The following is a 23,145-nucleotide window of genomic DNA, read 5'->3' as shown; positions in this document are numbered from 1 at the left end:
TGGCTCTTCTCTTCCTCCCTCTTCAGCCCACTATTTCCTCCTACTTTTCCCCATACGCTTGCGCACGCACACACACACACACACACACACACACACACACACACACACTCTTGGTGCCTTTTACGTAATTGGCTGACAAGATTGATCTTTCACTTCAATTGCTTTGATTCAAAATCTGCCCACCATTCGTGGGAGGTAAAGAATGGTAGAGGACACGTGTGCTTTAATAAAGAGGCTGTGAAAGGAATGGCATGGGAGAGGCATGTGGCCGGAGTCGGCTCTGGAGTCTTGATTCTCTGCAGGAAAGTAAGGAAGGCTATGGAATTAAATTCTCTTCCTTCACATTTACAACCTTTTTTTTTTTTTTTGTGGAACAATTGCCAGTTTAATCCCCCCCCCTTTTTTTAAGATTCTACTTATTTATTCATGAGAGACACAGAGAGGGAGGCAGAGGGAGGAGCAGGCTCCCTGCAGGGAGCCCGATGTGGGACTCCATCCCAGGACACCGGGGTCACGCCCTGAGCCGGGGGCAGAGGCTCAACCACTCAGTCACCCAGGCGTCCCGGGTTAATCCTCTTTTAATAGAACTTTAACCAGACAACCTGTTCAAAAATCAGCAACTTCCACTGCTGATGTACACTTGATGTCTAAGTGGGTTACCCTGGCCTCCGAGGTGCCAGACCCTGACCCCGTCTTACCTCTACAGGATGCTCTCACCCCACTGCCCTGCACAGACCCTCTGCTCTATTCCAGTACTTCTCACCACTGCATGCACGCTCTTTGGGACGTGCTGCCCACCCCTGCTGCAGCCTGCTCCTCGATCTCTGCCCAGCTTGGTGTTTCTCTTTCCTCAATACTGAGCTTCACTGGCTCTCCTCATGCGACCTCTCCCTGACTCCTACAGCCTCTGCTGCAGGAGGTCTCCTCAAACTACAGCAATAATTATTTTTCGTACCACTATGCAGCCTTCTTGGGTAGGTATCTAGTCACACCAAACCGTAGACAACCCTCTTGCTTTGTATTGCCAGCATTTAACATAGGGTCCCACAGGCGTAGCCGTGCACTTTCTAAGCATTCATGGACTACCCATCACATGCCAAGTGCCAGGTTAGACTCTGGGGTTACAGAGAGGAATAAATTCCAAAACTCACGCTGCTCACAGACTAATGGGGAGGCTACAGACATAAATAGGTAAGAGCAACACTATGCAATCAATAATTTCCATAACAGAAATAAGAACCAGTTGCAGCAGAGGCATTGACAAGCACTCATTTCATGCTATATGGAGTAGAGCTGGGGTAGGTTTCACTGAGAAGGTCATGCTAGAGTTGGGTGTTGGAGGATGCATAGGAATTTGCCTGACCAAGTGAGGTAGGAAAATTCTAGATCAGAAGGACGAAAATGGAAAATGATACAGAAGCATAAAGCACAAGAAGGTTCAGAGTACTATGATGGGTCCTTCTCTCAGGTAGGTATTTCTGATGAAGCATGTGGTCATCAGAGGAAAGATGAAGATAGCGACCGGGAAAAACCGATAGAAACCACACCACGAAGGACCTCGGGTGCCATGTTAGGTGACTCGCATTGTATTCTCTGAGCTACTGAATGGCACTGAAGAAATCTGAGGATAACGATGTAATCTGAAGCTATCTAAAGCATCCTGAGAATAATGATCACAACCTGATTTTTTAAAAACCATTCACCCACCAAGCAACAAGCTGGAACATCCATACCATGGAATACCACTCAGCAATAAAAAGGAATGAACTATCAAAAAAAGGGGGGGGAATGAACTATTGAGACATGCAACAATTCAGATGCATCTGAATTATACAGGGCAAAAAAATCCCCAAAGATTACCAAAAAAAAAAAAATCCATTTACAGAAGTGCTCTTGAAACAAGAAAATTATGGTGGTGGATCAGAGAGTAGTGGTTGCCAAGGAAGAGGAGCTGGAATGGTGTATGGATATGGTAATAAAGGGGGAGCGTGAAGGGGCCCTCGTGGTGATAGAACAATTGGGACTCTTCACTGGAGTGGCAGTTATGGGAACTTCTACCTCTGATAAAAACCACAGACATGTAAACATACACAAATATGAATAACGTGTAACTGGTAAAATCCAAATAAATTCTGTGGATTATACCAATGTTAATTCGCTAGTTTCGATGTTATGCTATAGTTATGGAAGATATTACCACTAGAGAAAACTGGATTAAGTGTATACAGAAATTTTCCATATTTTTTCCTGCAAATTCCTAGGAATCTATAAGTATTCCAAAAAAAATTTTAAGTGACAAAAATGGTAAAAACATGATTAACTTAAAAAACTGAGGAAAAAATAACCTCTTAAAGTGGAATTTAAAGATTATTCCTCAACAATATTCTTATAATGAATTCTCTTGATTTCAAAGCCTGTTTTATGCAACATTACAGTACAATGTTTTATTGACATGGATGTTTATGTTACAGGTAAGATTTTTCTAGATGAAATTGGGTCCATCAATGTTCAAATTGTTCTAGGACTAAAGTAACAATTTTAGAATGGGGGTCGGTAGCTTATCAGCATAAAGATGCTCAATTCTGAATGACAAAGGCTCTGGGACCATGTCAAATACTAGTAGGATCCTTCTAAAACGGTTATTTTAAAAAAGACACCCAACTAATCAAATAAAAACAATAAAACAAATCTGATTTAACTTCTATTCTCAGTGATTTGGCTTTCTTAAGATGAGAGGTATGCACCGATCTACTTCTATATGTATGGTTACAGAGTGTACATCAAACTCAAACACAATGTGACGAACTGAGATTAAAAACACATGAAAGTAAAATAAAGGAACTCTCATGCGTTAACAAAGCATGAGTGTAAAAACCATAAGAAATGAAATTGTCTTATGTTATTTACATACGGCCTAGTCCCCAGGATGAACGTTGGGTGGAATCCTATTCTCTGAACAGGGCTGAAAGTAGTATTTGAATAGCAGATTTCTCTAGCAGACTTTTTTTTTTTTCCATCCTTAGCCTTGAAACAATAGCTAACTTTACGCAAGATTTTTGCAAAATGGTAGCGTGACAGTAACAGTGACTATTTTATTCTTGCAGAATTAGGATGCTTCACACAAGTGTACATTAACTCTTTCTAAAACCCCAAGTTCGTGAGCTCCTAATTAATGGATAATAATCACGGGCTATGGTACGAGTTGGGCTTTAAAAATTACAAGTCATTAAACGAGCAGAGAACATTCTACTTGTTTATCGGGATTATAAGCAGCAGGTCCTCAATGGTCAGGTGACCCTTTATGTAGCAGTGTAAGTCCCTGGGTTGGCAAATAGGTGGCAGATCTAGACAATTCCTCATGCCCCAAGATACAACCATAATTCTAGAACTGAAGACAGAGATGGTGTCTCAAAATGGAGAGGTCGAGGTGGCCCAGGCATGACCATCACCCTCCTAAAATATAGCCTTCCTAAGAATGTCTCCTAATAGAGATTATCTGTTTTCTTGTGATCTGCTTCCCCAACCTGAATGTAAGCCCCAGACCTAGTCTGCTTTCGGCACCGGTTTTGTGAAACTAGTTCGAGTAGGCTTCCTGGTGCAGAATAGGTGCTCAATAAATATCCGTTGACTAAAATACCTCTTCACCCCGTGACACTGCTTTTTTGGCAAAAAAGAAGAGTCAGTGGTAGACACGTTTCAAATGCTGATGAAAGCTGGGGGCCTCCCCTTGGGGAAAATATGTACAAAAAGACTTTTAAAAAATCTTCTATAGTTCATAGATCTCAGATTCAGCTATGCCTATGGAAATCCTTTTCAAGGATGAAGTCATTGTAAACACAGCCACTTTAAAAAATTTTGCTATTTGTTATAACATGATATTTTAGGGACATTAAGATCAAAGACAAGGATAATTCATAACATAACATGACATTAAGATCAAAGACAAGGATAATTCAGCTAATTAAAATAGTTCTATCCTATTTTATGGAGCGTAGAGCTAGTCCCTCCCTCCCTTTCTCTGTCCCCAACCCTAAGAAAGCCTTAGTGTACACTTAGCGTAATCTCATCAGCTCTTTCCTGCAGGCACTCCGAGTGGAATTTGAAGGGGAGAGGGGTTAAGTCACACTCGCACACACCCACAACCACCTGCCTATCGTAGGGAAAATGGTTCCGAATCAGAGGGGAGAAGCTTGTCCCATCACCATAAACAACAAACGACTCAAAGAAACCTGAAAAGCCACAGATGGCTAACTTTTTGTCAGAAGAGCTGTACTCGGTTGCCAGTAACGGAAGATGCCCAAGTGAATCTTACTTGCACGTTGAACTTCCGTAAAGAGAGGATCGATCACTATCCAATCAGCCGAGCTGTAAACGCGACCAGCAAAACCTGAATGGAAATCTCCTGCCCTCTGAACAGCTTCACAAAACCAGACACAGTGACGCATAAGCAACTAAGCAACTCTGCCACAGGAGGTGAAGGCGTTGCTATTTCTCCTGATTCACCAAGAGAAAGCTCATGGTGCTGCGAACAGGCCGGCGGCTGCAGTTCCAGTGGCCTCTGTGACCTGCCTCATCCGAGCGGCCGGTCCCAGGGGCCCCTCTGGTCTCGCGCAGCAGCCCAGCCGCATGCAGCGCCGTGTCCGTGGGGCAGGGCTGCGTGTGCGCCACACAAGCAGGACAAAGTGCCAGTGCACCGGGGACTGCAGTCCCAGCACAGCAGCAGCGTGGGGCCCACTCGCCGCCACGGAAAGACCGAGAGAAGCAAGAGTTGCCTGGAGTCAGGCTGCTCGCGTCGTCCTGCAGTCCTGGGGCAAAGAGCTTTAGCTCTGATTTTCCAGTGGCATCCCTGCCGCCACACACACGGCTTTCTTTTGTAATGGCTCCAGAATAGAGCAAAACAGCCGTGCTTGGTGTTTTTGCAACGAGAAGCCCTCCCGTGACCCCACCAAGAAACTTTTTCAAGGGTAACGGTTATAGAAATTGGTTTAAGTGCCTATTCCCGAAATCCCACACGCCAAGTCTTAGGTGTGCATGATTTCAATTGCATCAAGTTCCTTCCATTCCAAAACCTGGTTCCTAACAAAGATGAGGGATGGTTAAATGGAAATAATCGACAAAAACCGTATCTGCACAGCAGAATAACCAAAGCCTTGGGATACACATCATTAGCTTCTCTCCTCTACACCTACAAATGCTTTGAGACGAAAGCACAGGCGTAGGTTTAAGGAATACAGCCAGGAAGGCTCAGGGCAAAGCAGAGAGCAGGAGATGGCAGGAGTCACATAATTGAATAATGAAATTTTCTACTTATCAGATTTAAGTCATCCCGTATTAAGGAGAGCATCAACTATTACCAGGAAGGTTTCCAACTATGGAAAACCACCCAGGGGAAGAGGGAGCTGGAAAACTCATGAGGAAACTCGTTAAAATAATTAACTTTTTTCCTCCGTGTTTCACAAGAAGTTCCCCATTTTAGTTCGGGCAGTCGTTTACATCCAAATGGGTCAACGCTCTGCCTGTTTTACCTTCAAGGGTGTTTCCTCCTGCAACAAAACTTCCCTAAGAGCTGGCCCAGCGTTTGCTGCCTTGGTCCTTTGAGGGATAAATAAGAACACCGTCCGAGGTGGGAAGGCAGTGTGATCACAGGAAGCGGAGCCTGTGGCACGAAAGGGGGCCAACACGTTTGCCGTTGGAAAAACTGCCTGATCTCCTTGCGAGCCGCTTGCAGCAGCTGCGTTAGTCCGCGCGGACTGGCAGCGGCGCCCCAGGTGCTCGCAGGGCAGGTGCGTCCCTAGAGATGCCAGCTCCGCACAGCGCAGCCCCCGGGGCCCCCCAGCTAACCAGCTAGTTTGGAGACACCCGAGGATCCTAAGTCATCCCCCACACACTCCCCAGGGTGGGCATGGGGGGGGTGTCGGCCACTTTTGGGGACCCCGTGAACTGTCCCCACCGCACCTGCGCAGACCCAGAAGCCCCGGCGGCGGGGGCCCCGCATCCGTACCTATATTTCATGCCAGTCTGCTTCGCGGTGGACTCCTTGAGAGAAATGTGATGCTGGGGGGTGAAGGTGCCCAGGCTGCGCGCGATGATCGCGACCGTGCGGAACTTGGCCCGCGCGGCGTTCACCACATTGGGGGCGGCGGAGCTCTGCTTGCTCAGAAGTCGGTCCTCCCCATTCCGGCTCTTGAGGTTGTGCTCTGTGCAGGCTATGGAGACTTGCATCGCTCCCCCGGGCGCGCACGGCCCCGCGCAGCAGCCCGGCCGGGACGCAGGCGGTCACGGGAGGTGGAGCGGCCGCGGGGTCCGCGCTGCCCTCGGCGGGGGAGGGGGGGATGCGCCGTCGGTCGTCCGGGCTCACCTGGGAGCTGGGACAGGGTGGGGGGATGCACCGTCGGTCCTCGGGGCTCACCCGGGAGCTGGGCGCTGGGATGCACCGTCGGCGCTCGGGGCTCACCCGGGAGCTAGGCGCTGGGACAGGGCGGGGGGATGCACCGTCGGTGCTCGGGGCTCACCTGGGAGCTGGAGCTGGGCGCCGGGCGCCGGGACGGGGAGGGAGGGAGCGGCCGGGCGCGAAGTTGGCGGCGCAGCAGCCGGAGCGCGGAGCGGGCTCGCCGAGCTCCGGGGCCGCCCGCCCTCCCGCCCGCCCGAGCGGCCAGATCCCCGCGGCGCCGAGCCGCCCGCAGCCGCCCGCAGCCTCCCGCAGCCTCCCGCAGCCGCGCCGCCGCCGCCGCCGAGCGCGCGCAGCCCCGCCAGCGCCGGTGCGCCGGGTCCGGGCGCGGGCTCGCTCCGGGCGGGGGCTCCCAGGCGCGCGGGCTGGCGGCAGGACGCGGCTCCCTCGGGCCACGGCCGGGCGCTCCGCGGGCACGCCGCTCCCGCCGCTCCCGCCGCTGCCGCCGCCGCAGGCTGGTCCCCGGGGACCGCGCCCGGCTCAGCTCCTCGCGGGGGAGCCCGGGCTGCACGCAGGGCGCCGAGCGCGCGGGCAGCGACCACTCCCCGCCCCCCCCCCCCGCCCCCAGGCGCTCGCTGCCGGACTCCGCTCCGACCCGCACCGAATCCTGCTGCAGCTCCGCCGCGGGGGCGGGGGGCGGGGGGCGGGGCGGGGGGGGGGGGGCGGGGGGGCGGGGGGCGGGGAGCTGCTGCCCCAGAACGCGCGGGGGCATCGCACGTGCATGCGCGGGTCGGGCTGCCCCGACCCCTGCTGGAGACGCCGGTCCGCCTGAGCCCCGCCCAGGTCACGGCCCCTGCACACCTGCTCCCTGGGGGCGGGGGGTAGGGGAAACCACCCGTGCAGGCGCGGGCCGGGCTGCCCGGACCCCTGCTGGAGACCCGCCTGAGCCCAGCCGAAGTCATGGCCCCTGCATAACCCCGGTCGAGGTCGTGGCCCCTGCACACCTGCTCCCTGATGCGGGGGGGGGGGGGGGGGGGGGAGACCACCGGAGCATGCCCCTGCTGGAGACCCCGGTCTGCTGAGCCCCAGCGGGTCATGGCCCTGTACCCCCAGCGGAGGTCATGGCCCCTGCACACCTGCTCCCTGGGGGCGGGAGTGGGGGGGGCTTGAAGCGTCCTCAGGGCCACAGTACAGGCCCGCGGGACTCAAGCCCGCTAACTCGCTGGAGGATCCACCCCGGACCTCAGAGGACCGAGGAGTGGGCCGGGGGCAGCAAATTGGCACCAGCCAGTAGGAGCCACCCTGGGTGAGCAGCAGGTCTCCACCGGTACCCGAAAGGTCCAGGCCAGCCGGCGATGCCCAAACGCTGTCCCCTCCCTGGTCACCTTGGTCACCAGTGAGCAGCGAGACCTCCTCCTTGACTTTGAATCCACGGGAGGCAGACACATCTTGTGGGGCAGCGTCAGGTGCCAAGGAGCTGCTCCGTAAATGGGGCTGAACAAAACTAAGCAGTCGTCGGCTGATAATTTACCTATTTGAAATTCAGGGAAGGTAGACCCGTTTTATAGATACGCCTAATAGAATCGTGGCTTCTGCAAAGTCAGTTTTTTAAAGATTTTTATTTATTCATGGTAGAGGCAGAAAGAGAAGCAGGCTCCGTGCAGGGAGCCTGACGCTGAGCTCGATCCCTGGACCCCAGGATCACACCCCGGGCCAAAGGCAGGCGCCAACCCGCTGAGCCAACCAGGGATCCCCCAAAGTCAGTTTTCTAAGCGTGGTTCCCAACAGACATTGCTGTCCAGCAAAAAGGAACAGCGTTTAAATCAACAGTATCTGTGAGCACCACCTCTCTACTGGGCAATAGAGACATGGGGGAGAGGAAGCACGGTCCTTCCCCCTCAAGGAATTGGCAATCTGTGTGGGAAGGACAAAGTCTTAAAGGGGCTAATTAACAAGTCATGGGTGCATCAGCGTTCAGATGAGTGGTACAGACGCTAAATATGCTAGAGTTAAGCAGGGGAGTAATTCCAGAAGGCTACAGAAAGTTCTTTGATTCATTCCCCACATTTCTACTGAGTCTCTATTGGACAGCAGACTCCGCTTGCTGCTGGGGCCCAAAGACGGCTTAGAGGCTGGACCTCAAGGAGCTCACGGAAGCCTGGGCAGCCCTCAGAGAAGTGGGACTTTGCCGGAGTGGAAAGGGAGGTGAACCTGATGAACAGGAGAGGAGGGCGGTGGTCTTCCCAGGGGTTGGCAAGTGTGGGGAGAACACATGTTCTGGCTGTGTCTGTGTGCTTTAAGGAGAGAGGAAAAAAAAAAAAAAGCAGGTCTGACCACTTCTTCCAGCTAAATTAAGTTATAGGAATGAAAATTTTAAGTAGAATATGTGCTTATTTTGGATTCTACTCCAGAGATGAATCTCAACATTTTATAACCTGCAGGTAAGGTTTAAATCACATTGTGGAAGCTCGTCCTTTATTCTTCGTGACCTTCCCACTCCTTACTTTAGAAAGTGAGCATACTACCTACTGTTCAGTGGTGGAGAAATAACCTTAGGATGGGGTGGGGGTTGTGCAAAGGGACAGTTGATGTCTTCTTTTTACCCTTGGCTCCCAGGAGGGAATTCTTGAAGATAGCTGCGTTCCCTGGAATAAATAACAGTGGGCAGAGAGGAAGCACATCATTAGAACCTTTATGTTTTCACACTAAGCTGGCTCATCGGAGATGATCAATGTGAATCAAGAGGAGAGTCAAAATGAGAAGAGGAAGAAGTGGGAGGAATCCAAAGGAACAGCTCAGAAAAAGAGGAAACTAAAGCAGCCTGGGAGGCAAGGCACAGCGTGATCACCACAGGCCCAGAGGGGTCAGGAGTTTCCTTGGGCCCTGGCTGTGGGGGAGGACGTGCGAGAAGCTGGCTGAGGGCTGACGTAAGGAAGTAAGCGGCCTGCCGATTTCCAAGGGAGGGGTGGTGTGGGGGGTGCAGGAGATCTGCGCGCAGCTAGCCAAGACGGCTTTCGGGTTTCCCTGAAAGCATAACCAAAACCAGGTCGGGGAGGAGGTTATCAGAACAAAACAGGCTTTGTGGAGCACCTCCGAGTCACCTTTCCGTCCCCCACAGGACCAAGCAGAGTGCCTTATATAGAGCAGGCCCTCACTGTATGAATAATTGAGAGGGAGAGGGGATGGGAAGCAAAGGAGAGAAGGAGGCAGGAAGGGAGGTATATGGGAAGATGCCAAATTCTTGGATAAACTTGATTCCTTAAAAAGAAAAAAGAAAATCCTGCACGTTCTAGTTTCACACAGCCTGCTTACTTAAAGGGAGCCAATAATTGCCCCACATTCACATCGGCACCTCTTGTGTATTGAGGAGCATCCGCCTTTAGTCTGCCTCAAAGAGAATCAAAGAATGGAGACCAGAGGATCGCTTGCAGCGCAAGCCTCTTTCTTGCTGCCCACAGTGTGCCTCTTCAGATCCGATACCACGTAGGCTTTGACAGCCACCAGCAGCTGGGCGACTTACCCAGCTGTCCTCACCCTGCCCAGCATTAATGGAGCAGTAGGTCTCAGGAGTCTGGGAATTAGATAATGGCTGGCTGGGAGAACGCTCATTCCTAATAAATTAGTGCTAACAGGCCACATGCTGATTGCAGTAGGAAATGAGATAGGAATCCTGTTATTGTCATACAATAGGATTTTGGAACAGTTATTTCAGATTCAAATAAGACCCACAGATGATATAATCATAGATGTAGCTTTAGATGCAGATACAGAGGTTATGGATTAAATTGGGTCCACCCCCCCCCCCCATTCATATATGTTGAAGTCCTAATTCGAAGTGCCTCAGCAGGTGATGGTATAGGAGACAGTGTTTAGGGAAGTAATTGAGGTAAAATGAGTTATTCAGGCAGGCCCTAATCCAATGTGACTGGTGTTTCTGTGAGAAGAGGATATTAGGACACTGATACACATGGAGGGAAGATCCTGTGAAGATACAGGGAGAAGACAGCTTCTACAGGCCAACGAGAGAAACTGACCCTGCTCACACCCTGACCTTGGACTTCTGGTCTCCAGAATGACAATAGAAATTTCTTTGGTTTCAGCCCCTCAATCTATGGTATTTTGTTATGGCAGCCCTCACAAACCAGTACAAGTATATTGCTTTTTTTTTTTATTTTAAATACTTATATTACTGGTCAAGAGAATATTGGAACACTCTAGAGAAGATGCTCCTAAAAGCCATTATTAGACCACAGTGATATTATTGCACTACTCTATACAACCTGAGCCAACGTTATAAGTGTACTGCAAAGAAGAGCTCTAAATATAACTCCTATTTGTTCCATTCCACAAAGTTGTAAAAGCCTCTACAAGGCAATCCTTGATACAAGAAGTGATGGTTTAAGACATTTCTAGTACTCCCCCCCAACTTTTTTTAAAAAGATTTGAGAGAGCGCCCTGCCTGCGTGCAGGGGAGGGACAGAGGAAGAGGGAGAGGGAGAGCGCAAATCCCAATCCCGAGGAGACCCTGCTGAGCGCAGAGCCATGTAGAGCTGGATCCCATGACCCTGAGATCATGCCCCGGGCTGAAATCAAGAGTCAGTCACCCAACCAACTGAGCCACCCAGGTGCCCTTCCCTTATTAACACTCTCCTTTTTCTGCCAATTTTCCCTTTCAAGGGTTTGCTTTACAGGGTCTCATGTAACCAGCAACATTAGACGTGTCATGGGGTGGTGGCAAGAGACCTGTACCAGCAGACAAAGGCCTGGGCTCCAAACCCAGCTCTGTCGCTCTGCCTGTGACCTCGGGGGTCATCCTAATACTCTGCACCACTGTTCTCTCCTCATCTGACATAGGAGAGGGCTCCACAGATTCAGCAGGATGCTTTTGCAGAGAGCTGTGGAGGTTACAGGATCACGGAGAGCCAAATTAATCGCTTACTCTGCAATTTCCCCTGGATCTCAGCTGGTCTCAATTACCTGATACTTGGAATTCTTTGGCATTAACGTCAAAGGATATCATTGAGTCATGGCGACAGAGCCGCTTAGAAGCGGACTGCAGGCTACTGAACTTGCCCCCTGTCTTCTCGGGCTCATCATAGAGTCTTCCGCTAACAAGGAAGGACTCTAGAGTGTGGGGTCAGCGGGAGCAGGGTGTGAACCCCAGCCCTGCCGTCCTCTTCCTCCCTTCGCCCATGAGCAAGATGCTCCACCTCCCTGCACCTTGGTGTCCGCACACAAAATGGTGCAAGAATAGGCCTCTCTGGATGCATGTAGGAATGACAAGCAATCGTACTGGGCCTACAGTAGGCACTTGGTAACTGCTAAGCATCCATCTCCATTTGTCAAAGGCAGGGCTGTTAGAAGTCAATCTCTCAAACAGGCTCTACCAGGGGACCCGAGCAATTACTACCACCAGTAAGATGTAGACCATACTTCCTATATCCTAGGAGCTCTCAACAATCGGCATGCAGGACTCAATCTGCACATAATCCCATGGGGAGTAATAGGTTTTCAACACCGTTCTAGAGATGAGGAAACGAGACACAGAAGTTAAATAACTTGCCCAAGGTGACACAGGCAGGAAGCCACAGAGCCGGGGTCTACGCGGGGTCGTCCCCCTCCACAGACTTGGTTCTCAACCACTGTGTGTACTGCTCCTCATGCAAGAACATCCTTGTGAGGGGCTTTACCCAGTGCCATTTTATGAATATCCTTTTTTAGAAGCCTTATTCTTATTAAGAGGGGGAAATTTCAACATTAGAAGTCTAAAACTTTCAGAACAATTAAATCCTCCACCCTTGGTAGCTGTGGGGTAGTCCTTCCAACAACCTTTTAAAATATTTCATAATGCTTTATTCTCAAGAAACATTTTTTTCCCCAATAACCTGGCACATTTCTGAATAACTGGCTTTCTTACAAGTCAAAACAAATGCTTTTTGCTGAGTCCACTTAGAATTTATGATTTCTATGCCATTGGAAACTGGAGCCAGTGGAGGCCAGGAAACATTCAATTATGCAGCCAGGCAAAACTGGATTCATTCGAAACAGAAAAGAATCTGCTACTATATGAAGAATTTTAAACATGCAAGTGTACAGATGGCAAGCCCCTTTATGTGCCTATTATTTGTGGTTACAAGAGAAATTGTTAGGATGAGAGTCTGCTATTTATCAGAAATTCTTAACATCTGGGTTTGGAGAACAATTTACTATGTTCTGACAAATTGAACCAGCCATGAAAGTAACAATGGGCCTACATTTGCGTGGGCACAGGTTTTAGAATAATGGGGAAAGTAAAATTGAGAGGCCAAATTGGAAATACTCAAGGCTCTGATGAATAGAAGAAACTTCCAGGTATAGACCTTTCTTCCCTGGGCGAAAGTTTCACCAGAGAACCCCCACTAGGAAACGGAGGACAAAATACAAATTTTCTCACACCACTGGCCACGTGTCCAAACAGAAAACATAAATAAGGACAGTTAAGCCATTCAATTAACACTTGAACTATACCCATAGCCACTGATAAAATATTTCCTTAATTAGAAACTTGTGACATGCAAGATCTCCATATTTATCTATCATCCTGTGTTCAAGGCAAGCTGCCACAGTGCTATAGGAAGCAGAAAATGGAAAAATAGGAGATTTACAACTCAAATTATTTTGTTCAGGCCTCTTCATGGTAGGTAAATTCTCATAAGCTTGCCTAGAACCTGGACATAAGGCTGGGGGGAAACAGGGACACGTGGTCAGTTTATTTTGCAAATGTCATTAATTCTTCTTCAATTAGTAGCCATTAGTGTGATTTCTGCTGTTGCCATATAATAGAACAAGCTGGTCAGAAATGTTTGTCAATTTAAGATATCATTAATCATAAGACATTATTACTTTGCATCCCACTAAAATAAAAACTATGGTCAATTGTTATGAAACAATACTTTTTTTTTTAATCACTTAAAGTTATCGAAAAAGACATTTTAGACTTAGTTGGGCTTTTGTGCCCAAAACTTCACTCTTGTACATGCATGAAAGGGAAAATAGAAAAGAAATTGGTTAAGGTATTCCTCAAACACGTTCACAACCAGAATTTGATGTTCCTGGATAGTTTACTCAGTCATCAGTCTCCACATCTTTCTACATAGTAATCCCTCGCGTTGATAATGTGGCCATTTTTTAAAAACATGCTCACTAGACTCTGAATAGCCAAAGCAATCTTAATAATGCTGATAGTATTACAATCCCAGATTTTAAGATACGCTACAAAGCTATAATAATCAAGACAGTATGGTACTAGCACACACACAAAATAGACACAAAGGTCAATGGAGGATGTGGAGAAAATGAAACCCTCATGCACTATTGGTTGGAATATAAATTGGTGCAGCCACTGTGGAAAACAGTATGGGGACTCTTCCCAGAAAGATTACAAATAGAATTACCATATGATTCAGTAATTCTACTATTTATCCCCCAAAAATAAAAACATGAATTTGAAAAGATACATGCACCACAGTGTTTACCGCAGCACTATTTATGATACCAAAATAGTGGAAGTGGCCCAAATGTCCATCAACTGATGAATGGATAAAGAAAAGGTAGTATACATATACAGCAGAGTATTACCAAGCCATAAAAAAGAATGAAATCTTGCCATTTGTAACATGGGTGGACCTAGAAGATATATCACCAAGTGAAATAAGTCAGAGAAAGACAAATTCATGATTTCACTTATATATGGAATTTAAGAAACCAAAAAAAAAAAATGAACAAAAAAAGACTAGCAAAAAAAAAAAAATACAGAGAACTAGCAGATGTCACCCAAGATGGGTGAAATAAAGGGGAATTAGAGTATACCGGTCTTGATGAGCACTAAGATATGAATAGAACTGTTGAATCATTACTTTGTACATCTGAAGCTAATAAGACTATATATTAATTATACCTGAATTTAAAAAAAAATCACATATTCATGGTCTCAGGAAAAAAAAATCCCAAATTTATTGACACCCACTCTGAAAGTTGTGAGGCATATTTACAGGCATTGACAGCCACATCAGGACGGTCACCTAGGCAGCAGCTATAGGAAGTTAAGTCACAATTTCACTAAAGGAAACATATATGCTTCAGAGAATTGATGAACTATAAGGATTCCTAAGATATATATTTTAAACTCTCATTTCATGGCCATTTAAATCTACAAAAGAAGGAAGGAAGGAAGGAAGGAAGGAAGGAAGGAAGGAAGGAAGGAAGGAAGGAAGGAAGGAAGGAAGGAAGGAAGGAAGGAAGGAAGGAAGGAAGGAAGGAAGGAAGGAAGGAAGGAAGGAAGGAAGGAAGGAAGGAAGGAAGGAAGGAAGGAAGGAAGGAAGGAAGGAAGGAAGGAAGGAAGGAAGGAAGGAAGGAAGGAAGGAAGGAAGGAAGGAAGGAAGGGAAAATTTCTTTCAGCACCTACTGTGTTCCAGGCATTGTGTCAAAGACTTGTATATCCACGATCTCATTCCAGAGGAAAGGGAGAAAAGAATCCACTTTCATCAAACATTTAAATTACTTGGTCTCTCAACCACGTGTTCTACAGATGGAGCTACAAAAATCATCTTCACCCTTGTGAAACTAAACGTGAATCAGACTCCAGAAGGGCTTTCCACATAAAGTCACCCATGCCTGGTAGGGCTGAGAAAAGGAAGCAACCTGAGGGTCTTTCTAGAAATACATGAATGGGCTAAAATTTCCTGGTTTCAGTTCGAATGTGTTGGTCTTTGTAGGGTGAGAAAAGCTATTGTCATTCTACCTCATAACTGATGCATCTTGATAAAAGATGTAGTCTCTCCCTTCTTTGTTCTATTCATTTTCAAAGAGGTGGTGTTGTGAAAGAGCAGGTCTTAGATCCTATGAGATTCCATCTAAGTCCTTCCTTTTGATAGATCACAGAAAGTTAATGTAGGCGACTCCTTAGGCTTTCATCACATTTAAAATAAAACTCCTCTGGGGGAGAGAGAGTACAGAGTGAGAGCTGGAGCCTTCTATCAAGTACTGTATTGTCTGAAGTTTTTATAATGCACATATATTACTCTTGCAAAAAATACATATTTTTGAATTTTTTCTATCACAACCTTATCACAAATTCATCTAAGAGGAAAGAGGGATACACGGAAGCATGAAGGAAAAAGTCACATTAATCCAGACTTCTAATTTTTAACATTAAGTGTCTGTCATTATCCATTTTTAACAATATCTGTCAGTATTTGGTTTGCACATTTTTATTTTCCACGTGTAGTTCTGTGGTGGTATTAATGTTGCTGCTGTCATTTTATGTAATTGAATACTTTTTGATGTGTCAAAAGACAAAGTGTTCCTTTGTCTTTTCATTTTCATACATCATCTACCCTTAGGTCATTTATTTGTCACCACCCACATTGATCACCATGTCAATAGGCATCTCCCATTGTCCAGTTGGTAAATTGGAGCCAAGAGGTGAAGCCCTCAGCCCCTTCCCATAGGGTTCCCTTCCTGCCTGGGGAGTGTGCAGACACTCCTTGATGGCTAAGCTGCTTACAGGTCAGAATGAGTGATCTAGCTGATAGAGACTCTAGAGGAAGACCTCACTGGAGGTCGAGGCAGTTCAAGAGACTATGGTAATGTCAGAAAAGATTTGGGCATTAAGGAGAGAAAAGAACCCAAGCAAGGAAAGAAAGTGGGTGAGGGAGGCTCATGGGCAGATTAAATTTTTTTTTTTTAAGCAAAGATGGGGATGTTGAGGGACCACTTAGGGAACAATGAGCAAAGCACTCTGAATGGAACCTGATTTAAAAAGAGGATTTATGTAAGAAATGACGCAAAAACCAATATACATAGATCAACTAGAGTTGATTCCAGGACAGCCTGGAATAAAAGTCTGGTGAAGACTCTCTCTGCTCAGGGCATTCACAGGGAGGTTGAAGACAGAACATTCATTAAGGGTTCAGGTCTGGGGACAGGTGGGTGAGCAGTATTTTTGGAAGATCCCTCTGGAAACCAATAGGGTGGGCCAGTAGGAGACTGCTAGAATCAGCAAGCTATAAGGTAAAATTTGCTGACAAAAGAATTGTACTTCTCACTGCCAGTTCTAACAGAAAGACTGGGAAAGTGTTCACAGTGCACTGTGTTCTCAAAAAAAAAACTGTTTACAAAATATGTACAGCAGACTATTTTGACAGAAGCAAAAATTATCTGCCTCTGCAGAGAAACCAAAGGATATATTCAAATGTAGTTGGTATACTGGGTATATTGGAGATACTCGAGTATTATCAGTAGTCACCTATGGATGGTGGAAGTATTAATTTTTATTTCCTTAATTTTGATAGATTTCCTGCTATAGGTATATACTTTCATATTAGGGAGCAAAAAGAAAAGGGATATTCAGAGAAAAAGAAATGATGCTTGAAGCAATCAGGAGCCTATAGGTATACTTATGGGCGAAAGACCAAGACTTTATTTCACAGCACCCAGTACAGAGATAAAACAAACTGAGTCGGTTTAGTGCCATTTAACAAACAAGTATCCAGGATGTGACCATTAAGCTATGCTAACTGATGTGGAAAATAACTTATCAAATCAAATCACTGTTTTGCTATAGATTTTATATGGATTCCTGCTGGGGAAGCAGGCAAGAAGTGGTTTGATCCCTTAAGACCATAGTTATTAGACATTAAAGGAATTTTTGATAATAGTGACTGAATTATACCAAGCTAAGCCTGGTTGACCCTCCCCCGGAGTTGGCCTCTACTAAAGGGAAGGGAACCTATGTTGGTTCATAGTTAATCAAATTAATGGGAGCTGAGCCCCTTAGGGGAAAAGGGCACGTCTCAATCTTTCAGACAGCCATGCAGACAGGTGCTTTATTAATTTCCATTGGCTGAATAAATGAATTTATACCAAGCTCTGGGATAATGCCAAAATTGAGTGGAAATATGCTATAAAGTAGTCCAATCACTATGCTGAAATTTCTGAGCTCTAATTGTAGTTTTTCCCTAGTATTCTGCACTTACCCTTTGCTCCATCCACTTGTTTTTGAAATAGTTCTATGGTGATGAAATGAGAGAAGGAAGGAATAATTCAATATGGTATTTCTGTATAGATGTTAGGAAATGTTGGCAAAGGAATAGGAATGAGGAGGGGACTGAGAAAGAAGAATTTTAGTCAAAATCAAATGTAGGGAAGGATTTGAAGAGACACACAAGGCTTGAGCATAATCTAACTGAATTCCACAGGAGGTGGTTGGTCAGTTTTGGGAAAAGAGCAGGGTCTTGGTTTCCTAGGGCGATGGTCACCAATTATCACAAACTAAGTAACTTAAAACAACAGAAATGTATTCTCACAATTCTGGAGGTCAGAAGTCTGAAATCAAGGTGTGAGTAGGGCTATGCCCCCTACGAAGGCTCTAGGGGACAAATTGGTCCTTGCCCATTTCAGCTTCTGGTGGCTCGTCAGCATTCCTCGTGACTTCAGCTCTCCAATTTCTTATTCCACCTTCAAATGGCCGCCTCCGTGTATCGGTCTTCTCGGGTCTCTTATAAGGACACTTGTCACTGGACTTCAGACCTACTTAAGTTGATTTCATCTCACAATCTTTATTACATGTGCAAAGATACTTTTTCCAAATAAGGTCCCATTCACAGGTTTCAGGGATTAATATATAAACGTATTTTGGGGGACTACCATTCAACTGACCAGTGTCAGTTTGAGGAAAGCATTTGTTAAATGGGAGAGAGTGGAGAAAAGATGAGAGAAGGGCAGCAGGACTACACTTGCTTTCTGTCCTGACAAGAGAGTAAAACTCAAGATACAACAAAACCACCCACGACTATATGGAGATTAAAACTCACTCGAGTACAGGTTTGAGAGCTCCCATTTGAGAGTGGTTTCTTTGACAGGGTGAAAACAAAGAGAAAAGAGAAGAATCTTCATAGGTCAAATACGAGCAGGTGGCCCTTCCCATGCCCTACAGTAGCTCTTTGCCCAGAGTCAACAGTACTAGATTAGGTACAGAGATCACGCATGAAAGAATCCACATAAAGGTATCATCAGTAACCACACTCCATAAGAACGGATCCCTCCACTAAACCAGGGCTTCTCTGGAAGAAGCATTGGCCCAGGGAGGAGAGAGAATGGTACATGGACTACTTGGGAGGTAGAAATAGCAAAGACACAGTATAACAGAAGCTATGAGGTATGCAAGCTATGGAGGAAATGGCAACCAGTTAGGATTTTATCAGTGCTTTATTATTTTTACCATTTTCCTGATCAAGAGTACCCTCAAGTTATTTTAATGGATGCCTTTCTTTTTAGTAAAAGCTTGAACTATCATGTCAGGAGAGGTAGGTGTTAGAATCTAGTAGTCACAGGATCATGTGGTGCAGGACTAGAGCAGCTCAAATCAAGTTCCAGACTCAGTAGGAGAATAGAAGATTCGAGTCATGGGCCTTACGATGTTGAGGAGCAGGGAAGGATATTAAATCTAAAAAGACTAAGTACTTCTCATTATAAAAAGCAGCTTGGAATCCAGATTATTGAAGGCAGTAGTCAAGGGATCAATTCTACAGAATGGTCACTGAGGTCAAAGTGGACCAGTCCCTAAAATGAAGGTAATTCTAAAAAGTATTAAACTAAAGCATTCTTTATTACCCATAAATCAAAAATTTAACTTATTACAAATGAAGATTTATGAGAAAAGTACTTTGGTTTAATATTAAAAGATATTAATACTGTATAAGTCAGTTTTAACACTATGTTGAGATTTTTAAAAAATGTATTTGTGTACATAGTACATATAGTACTAGCATATAGTATTAGATATATGTACATATACATGTATAAATATATAGTACAAAGGATGGGGGAATGAATGGAACATGGAACTATACTGGAGCAAGATTTCTATGTTTTAACAGAATTAAGCTCATTTTATTTTGAAGTAGATTGTGGTAAGTTTATATTATAATCATTAGAGAAAACAAAGTTTCTCAAATCAACAAAAGGAGTAAAAATGTTTAACAGAAAAAGTAATCAAAAGCTGATTCAAACTAGTAAATTTAGCATGGTCACAGAATATAAGATCAATATATGAAAATCAATTGTATTTTTATACTAGCAATGAAAAAATCTAAAATTAGTAAAACTTATAAAATGATAAAATACTTAGAAATAAGTTGAAGAAGTGTGAATCTTATAAGTTAAATATTACAGAGTATTACTAGGAAATTAGAGAAGTTCTAAATAACATTAATGGTTACCAATTGGAATGTTAATATTGCTGAGATGGCAATTCTCTCCAAATTGATTTAGAAATTCAATGTGTTCCCTATCAAAACTCAGAATTTTATAAAAACTTGACAAGCTGATGCTAAAATTTATATGGAAATGCGATAAATAGCCAAAATAATTTTGAAGAACAGCTATATTATAAGACTTACACTATAGGATTTCAAAACTTATTACACAAAGCTAGATCAACCAAGTGTGTTATTGGCAAAGGATAGGCATAAGATTAATGGATGAGAACTGAGACTTCAGAAATAAGTCCTTAGATTTGTCTTCAGTTGGTTTTCAATGACACTTCAATTGGGAAATAAGGGTTTTCAAAAAAAAAAAAATGTCGCTATTACAATTGGCTATCCTCATGCAGAAAACAGACTACACCCATATATCCTGCGCGCGTGCGCGCACACACACACACACACACACACACACACACACACACAACTGAAAATTGACCATAGACTTAAATTTAAGAGTTAAGACTAAGCCGTCAAGAAAACATAGGAGAAACTTTTATGAACTTGGGTTTGGAAAAGATAGGACACCAAAAGTACAATCCATAGAAGAAAAACAGTAAGTTGGACTTCCAAAAAAAAAAAAAAAAGCCATTTCATTTAATAACAGATCATTACAAGACAGACTAGTTTTAAAATTCTGAAAATGACCTACATGGTAAAGAAATTGTATCCAGAATATAAAAAGACTAAAAAATAAAGATTTTAATATTTGACTAATGAATTATGATAGATATGTGAATGGGTAACAAGCACAGAGTTCAACCTCACTAGTCATTAAGGAAATACACAACACAGTGCAATGAGGTCCTCATGCACACATTTTAAACACACGTTTAAAAATGCTATCTTTTAAATGTTTAACCAAGAGTTGGTGATATGTGGAGAAACTGGAACTGAAACCCTCATATGTTGCTGGTGATGTTAAATTTTTCCACTATGGAAAATGATTTGATAGTTTCTTAAAAAGTTAAGCACAAATTTACCATATGACCAAGGAATTTCACTTTTAGGTATGAAAACCTATGCCTACGAAAGTCATGTACATGAATGTTCATAACCACGTTATTCATAACAATCAAACCCAGACACTTACCCAAATGTCCAAATGTCAAGTGGATAAACAGTGTTAATTTATACACTTCTATTCAGTAATTAAAAGAATGAACTGATACGTGAACATGACTCATCCTCAAAAACATTACACTAAGAAGCTAGACAAAAAGGCTGTATATTTACACAATTTTATGCTTAGGACAGGTCTACAAAGGCACATTTCTAGAGAGAAAACAGACCAGAGGTTACCTGCATCTGGGCGTGAGGACAGGAACTAACTACAAATAGGCACAAGGAAGTTTTTTTGATGTTCTAAAAGTGAATTTGGGTTATTATTGTACAATTCTAGAAATTTACTAAGATCATTATGTATTTACTTTGGGTGAATATTATGGTATATAAATTATACCTGACGAATCTGTTAAGAAAAAAAAAAACCCAAGTGCCGTCCCATGATGTAAAATAAGCAGACCACCAGTGGTTTAAAACAAAACCACGACTTTTCTGAGAGAGTTGTTATTTTTAATCACCGAGTTCCCTTTCCAATCAAAAGATTAGGGGTCAGAATGTAGAATTTATTATAAGTTATAGCAGACAGATCAGAGGTCTGAGAATTCTGAGACTTACAGCAAAACAGGATCAGAAAGAACAAGAAGTTTAGTGGCTGTGGAGTTCTCTAGAAGAGTTGGCCTCATCCATCACGGGGCTGACATACCAGAATCTCTAACTGGGTTGTGGAGAGAGTCCAATGGCATCCCAAAGAAGTTCCACACTGGGCACTGGATCTGGGCTGCGTGCAGGGATGATTGCAGAGCAGCAATGGGCCAGGGGTGGTGCCAAAGGCAGCCTCATGGAGTCACCCACATTGTGGAATAAGGGGACAAAGCAGCCAAGGATCATCAAGGTCTCCACAGCACATGGGAGGTCATAGGGCACAGACTGGATACTGAGGCAGTGCAAGGTTTGCAGTCAGGGATACTGGAATGTCCCCAAAGCCCAGGTGGGACAACTTTAAGACACAACAGTTGAGTGAGGGACAACTCAGGAGAGTAACGAGAACCTGGTGAGTGGCAAGAAGACTCCTCTGATGAGGAATTACAATTTTGAAATAATATTTATCTAAACTCTTCTTTGGGAAATGGAGTTACCTTAAAACAGCAGGGACAGGCTTTCTCCCGCCTTTAGTGGGACTAAGGACTTTAAAGCCACATGAGAGCAGTCAATAAAATTTTTCTGATCCTCGATGGATATTTGCAAGATGTAGAAGGCTCCCAGTGGGCTGAAGGACTCATGTGACCTTTGACCTCAGGCTTCCTAGGGTGACCTGCTGGAAAGAACATCCTTTGCCCCCTAGTAGCTAGTCCTTCTGGGTATAAAATGTTAGGAAGTCTCAAGACACCTGGAGGGCTCAGCGGTGGAGCATCTGCCTTCTGCTCAGGGAATGATCCTGGGGTCCTGGGATGAGTCCTGCATCAGGCTCCCTGCACGGATCCTTCTCTCTCTGCCTCTTTGTGTCTCTTATGAATAAACCAATCAAAAAAAAAAAAAAGGGAAATCTCTTTGCCTTTCAGGGTAGCTCAGGTATTGCGAGGGCCTGAGCAGATGGACAAGGTGCCCAGATAAATGGCTGGGGCACTATCTTCTTGCCCCTGGAATCTTCTCACTTTGAGCCTCAGTTGAAACCCGCAGCTACAGGAGGCCTTGCCAGGGCACCAAAAGGATTGGATCCTGCAACAAGCACAGCAAGTCACTAGGTCCCAGGAGTGTTCTTTGGTTTTATACCTCAGGTGTTTCTACGTTCACTTACAGATTAACTGTTTATAACTCTTTAAGTGGCATTTTAAAGGGAGATATTAAACAAAACCAATTGGCAGCAGAGTCCTTCCACAATCCAGAAGGGGGCTTGCCGGTCCGAACATCGTTATGCAGGCCCAGGGCTCGCTCACTCACGGCTCAGCACAGTATTTATAGCAACATGGTTGGTGGTTATAAAAGCATTCACGTGGGGGAAGGGGAGAAAGGAGATTGGGCTTGGGGCTTTTTCTTTTAATTGAGTAGGAGTGAGTTATTTAACGTTACGTGTAGGAAAGTGAGAAAATGTGTCCCTTTCAGGAAATGATTTTAATTTCCCTGTAATCATTCTTTTTTTTTTTTCCCCTGTAATCATTCTTAATTGTTATCTTCTGAAATTCAAAAGGCTGTCATGGGGAGGAGGGAAGCCATTTGGGAATATGGTTATACACGACAGAGACAGGACCAACGAGAATGGCAACAGGCAGGTTGGGGAGATTGTAAAGGACTCACCGAGATTGTGGGCTGCTCAGCACCACACCAGACAGCCCACCTAGAGATCTGGCAAGCTTGTGGTCACTGGACATATGCAAATTGTGGCCACAGAACCAG

General features: G+C 45.0%; 1 protein-coding gene across 4 annotated transcripts in view; it reads right to left on the bottom strand.

Annotated features, from left to right (window-relative positions):
• KCNAB1 (potassium voltage-gated channel subfamily A regulatory beta subunit 1) overlaps nt 1-23,145 on the bottom strand; it is a 332,464-nt gene that overhangs the window by 224,280 nt on the left and 85,039 nt on the right. For 2 of the 4 annotated variants that reach the window (XM_055321089.1, XM_055321091.1), the window contains exon 1: nt 6,002-6,349. The exons of the other annotated variants lie outside the window; for them this stretch is intronic. In XM_055321089.1, coding sequence (XP_055177064.1) covers nt 6,002-6,222 — 221 coding nt within the window. In that variant the 5' untranslated portion in view covers nt 6,223-6,349. Of the gene's footprint in view, nt 1-6,001; nt 6,350-23,145 lie in introns of those variants that run through there. 4 annotated transcript variants of the gene reach the window in all.

This window comes from Nyctereutes procyonoides, unplaced genomic scaffold (genome assembly GCF_905146905.1).
Source record: "Nyctereutes procyonoides isolate TBG_1078 unplaced genomic scaffold, NYPRO_anot_genome, whole genome shotgun sequence".
Classification (NCBI taxonomy): domain Eukaryota; kingdom Metazoa; phylum Chordata; class Mammalia; order Carnivora; family Canidae; genus Nyctereutes; species Nyctereutes procyonoides.
The sequence above is the reverse complement of the archived record's forward strand: the minus strand, read 5'-3'. Positions and strand labels throughout refer to the sequence as shown.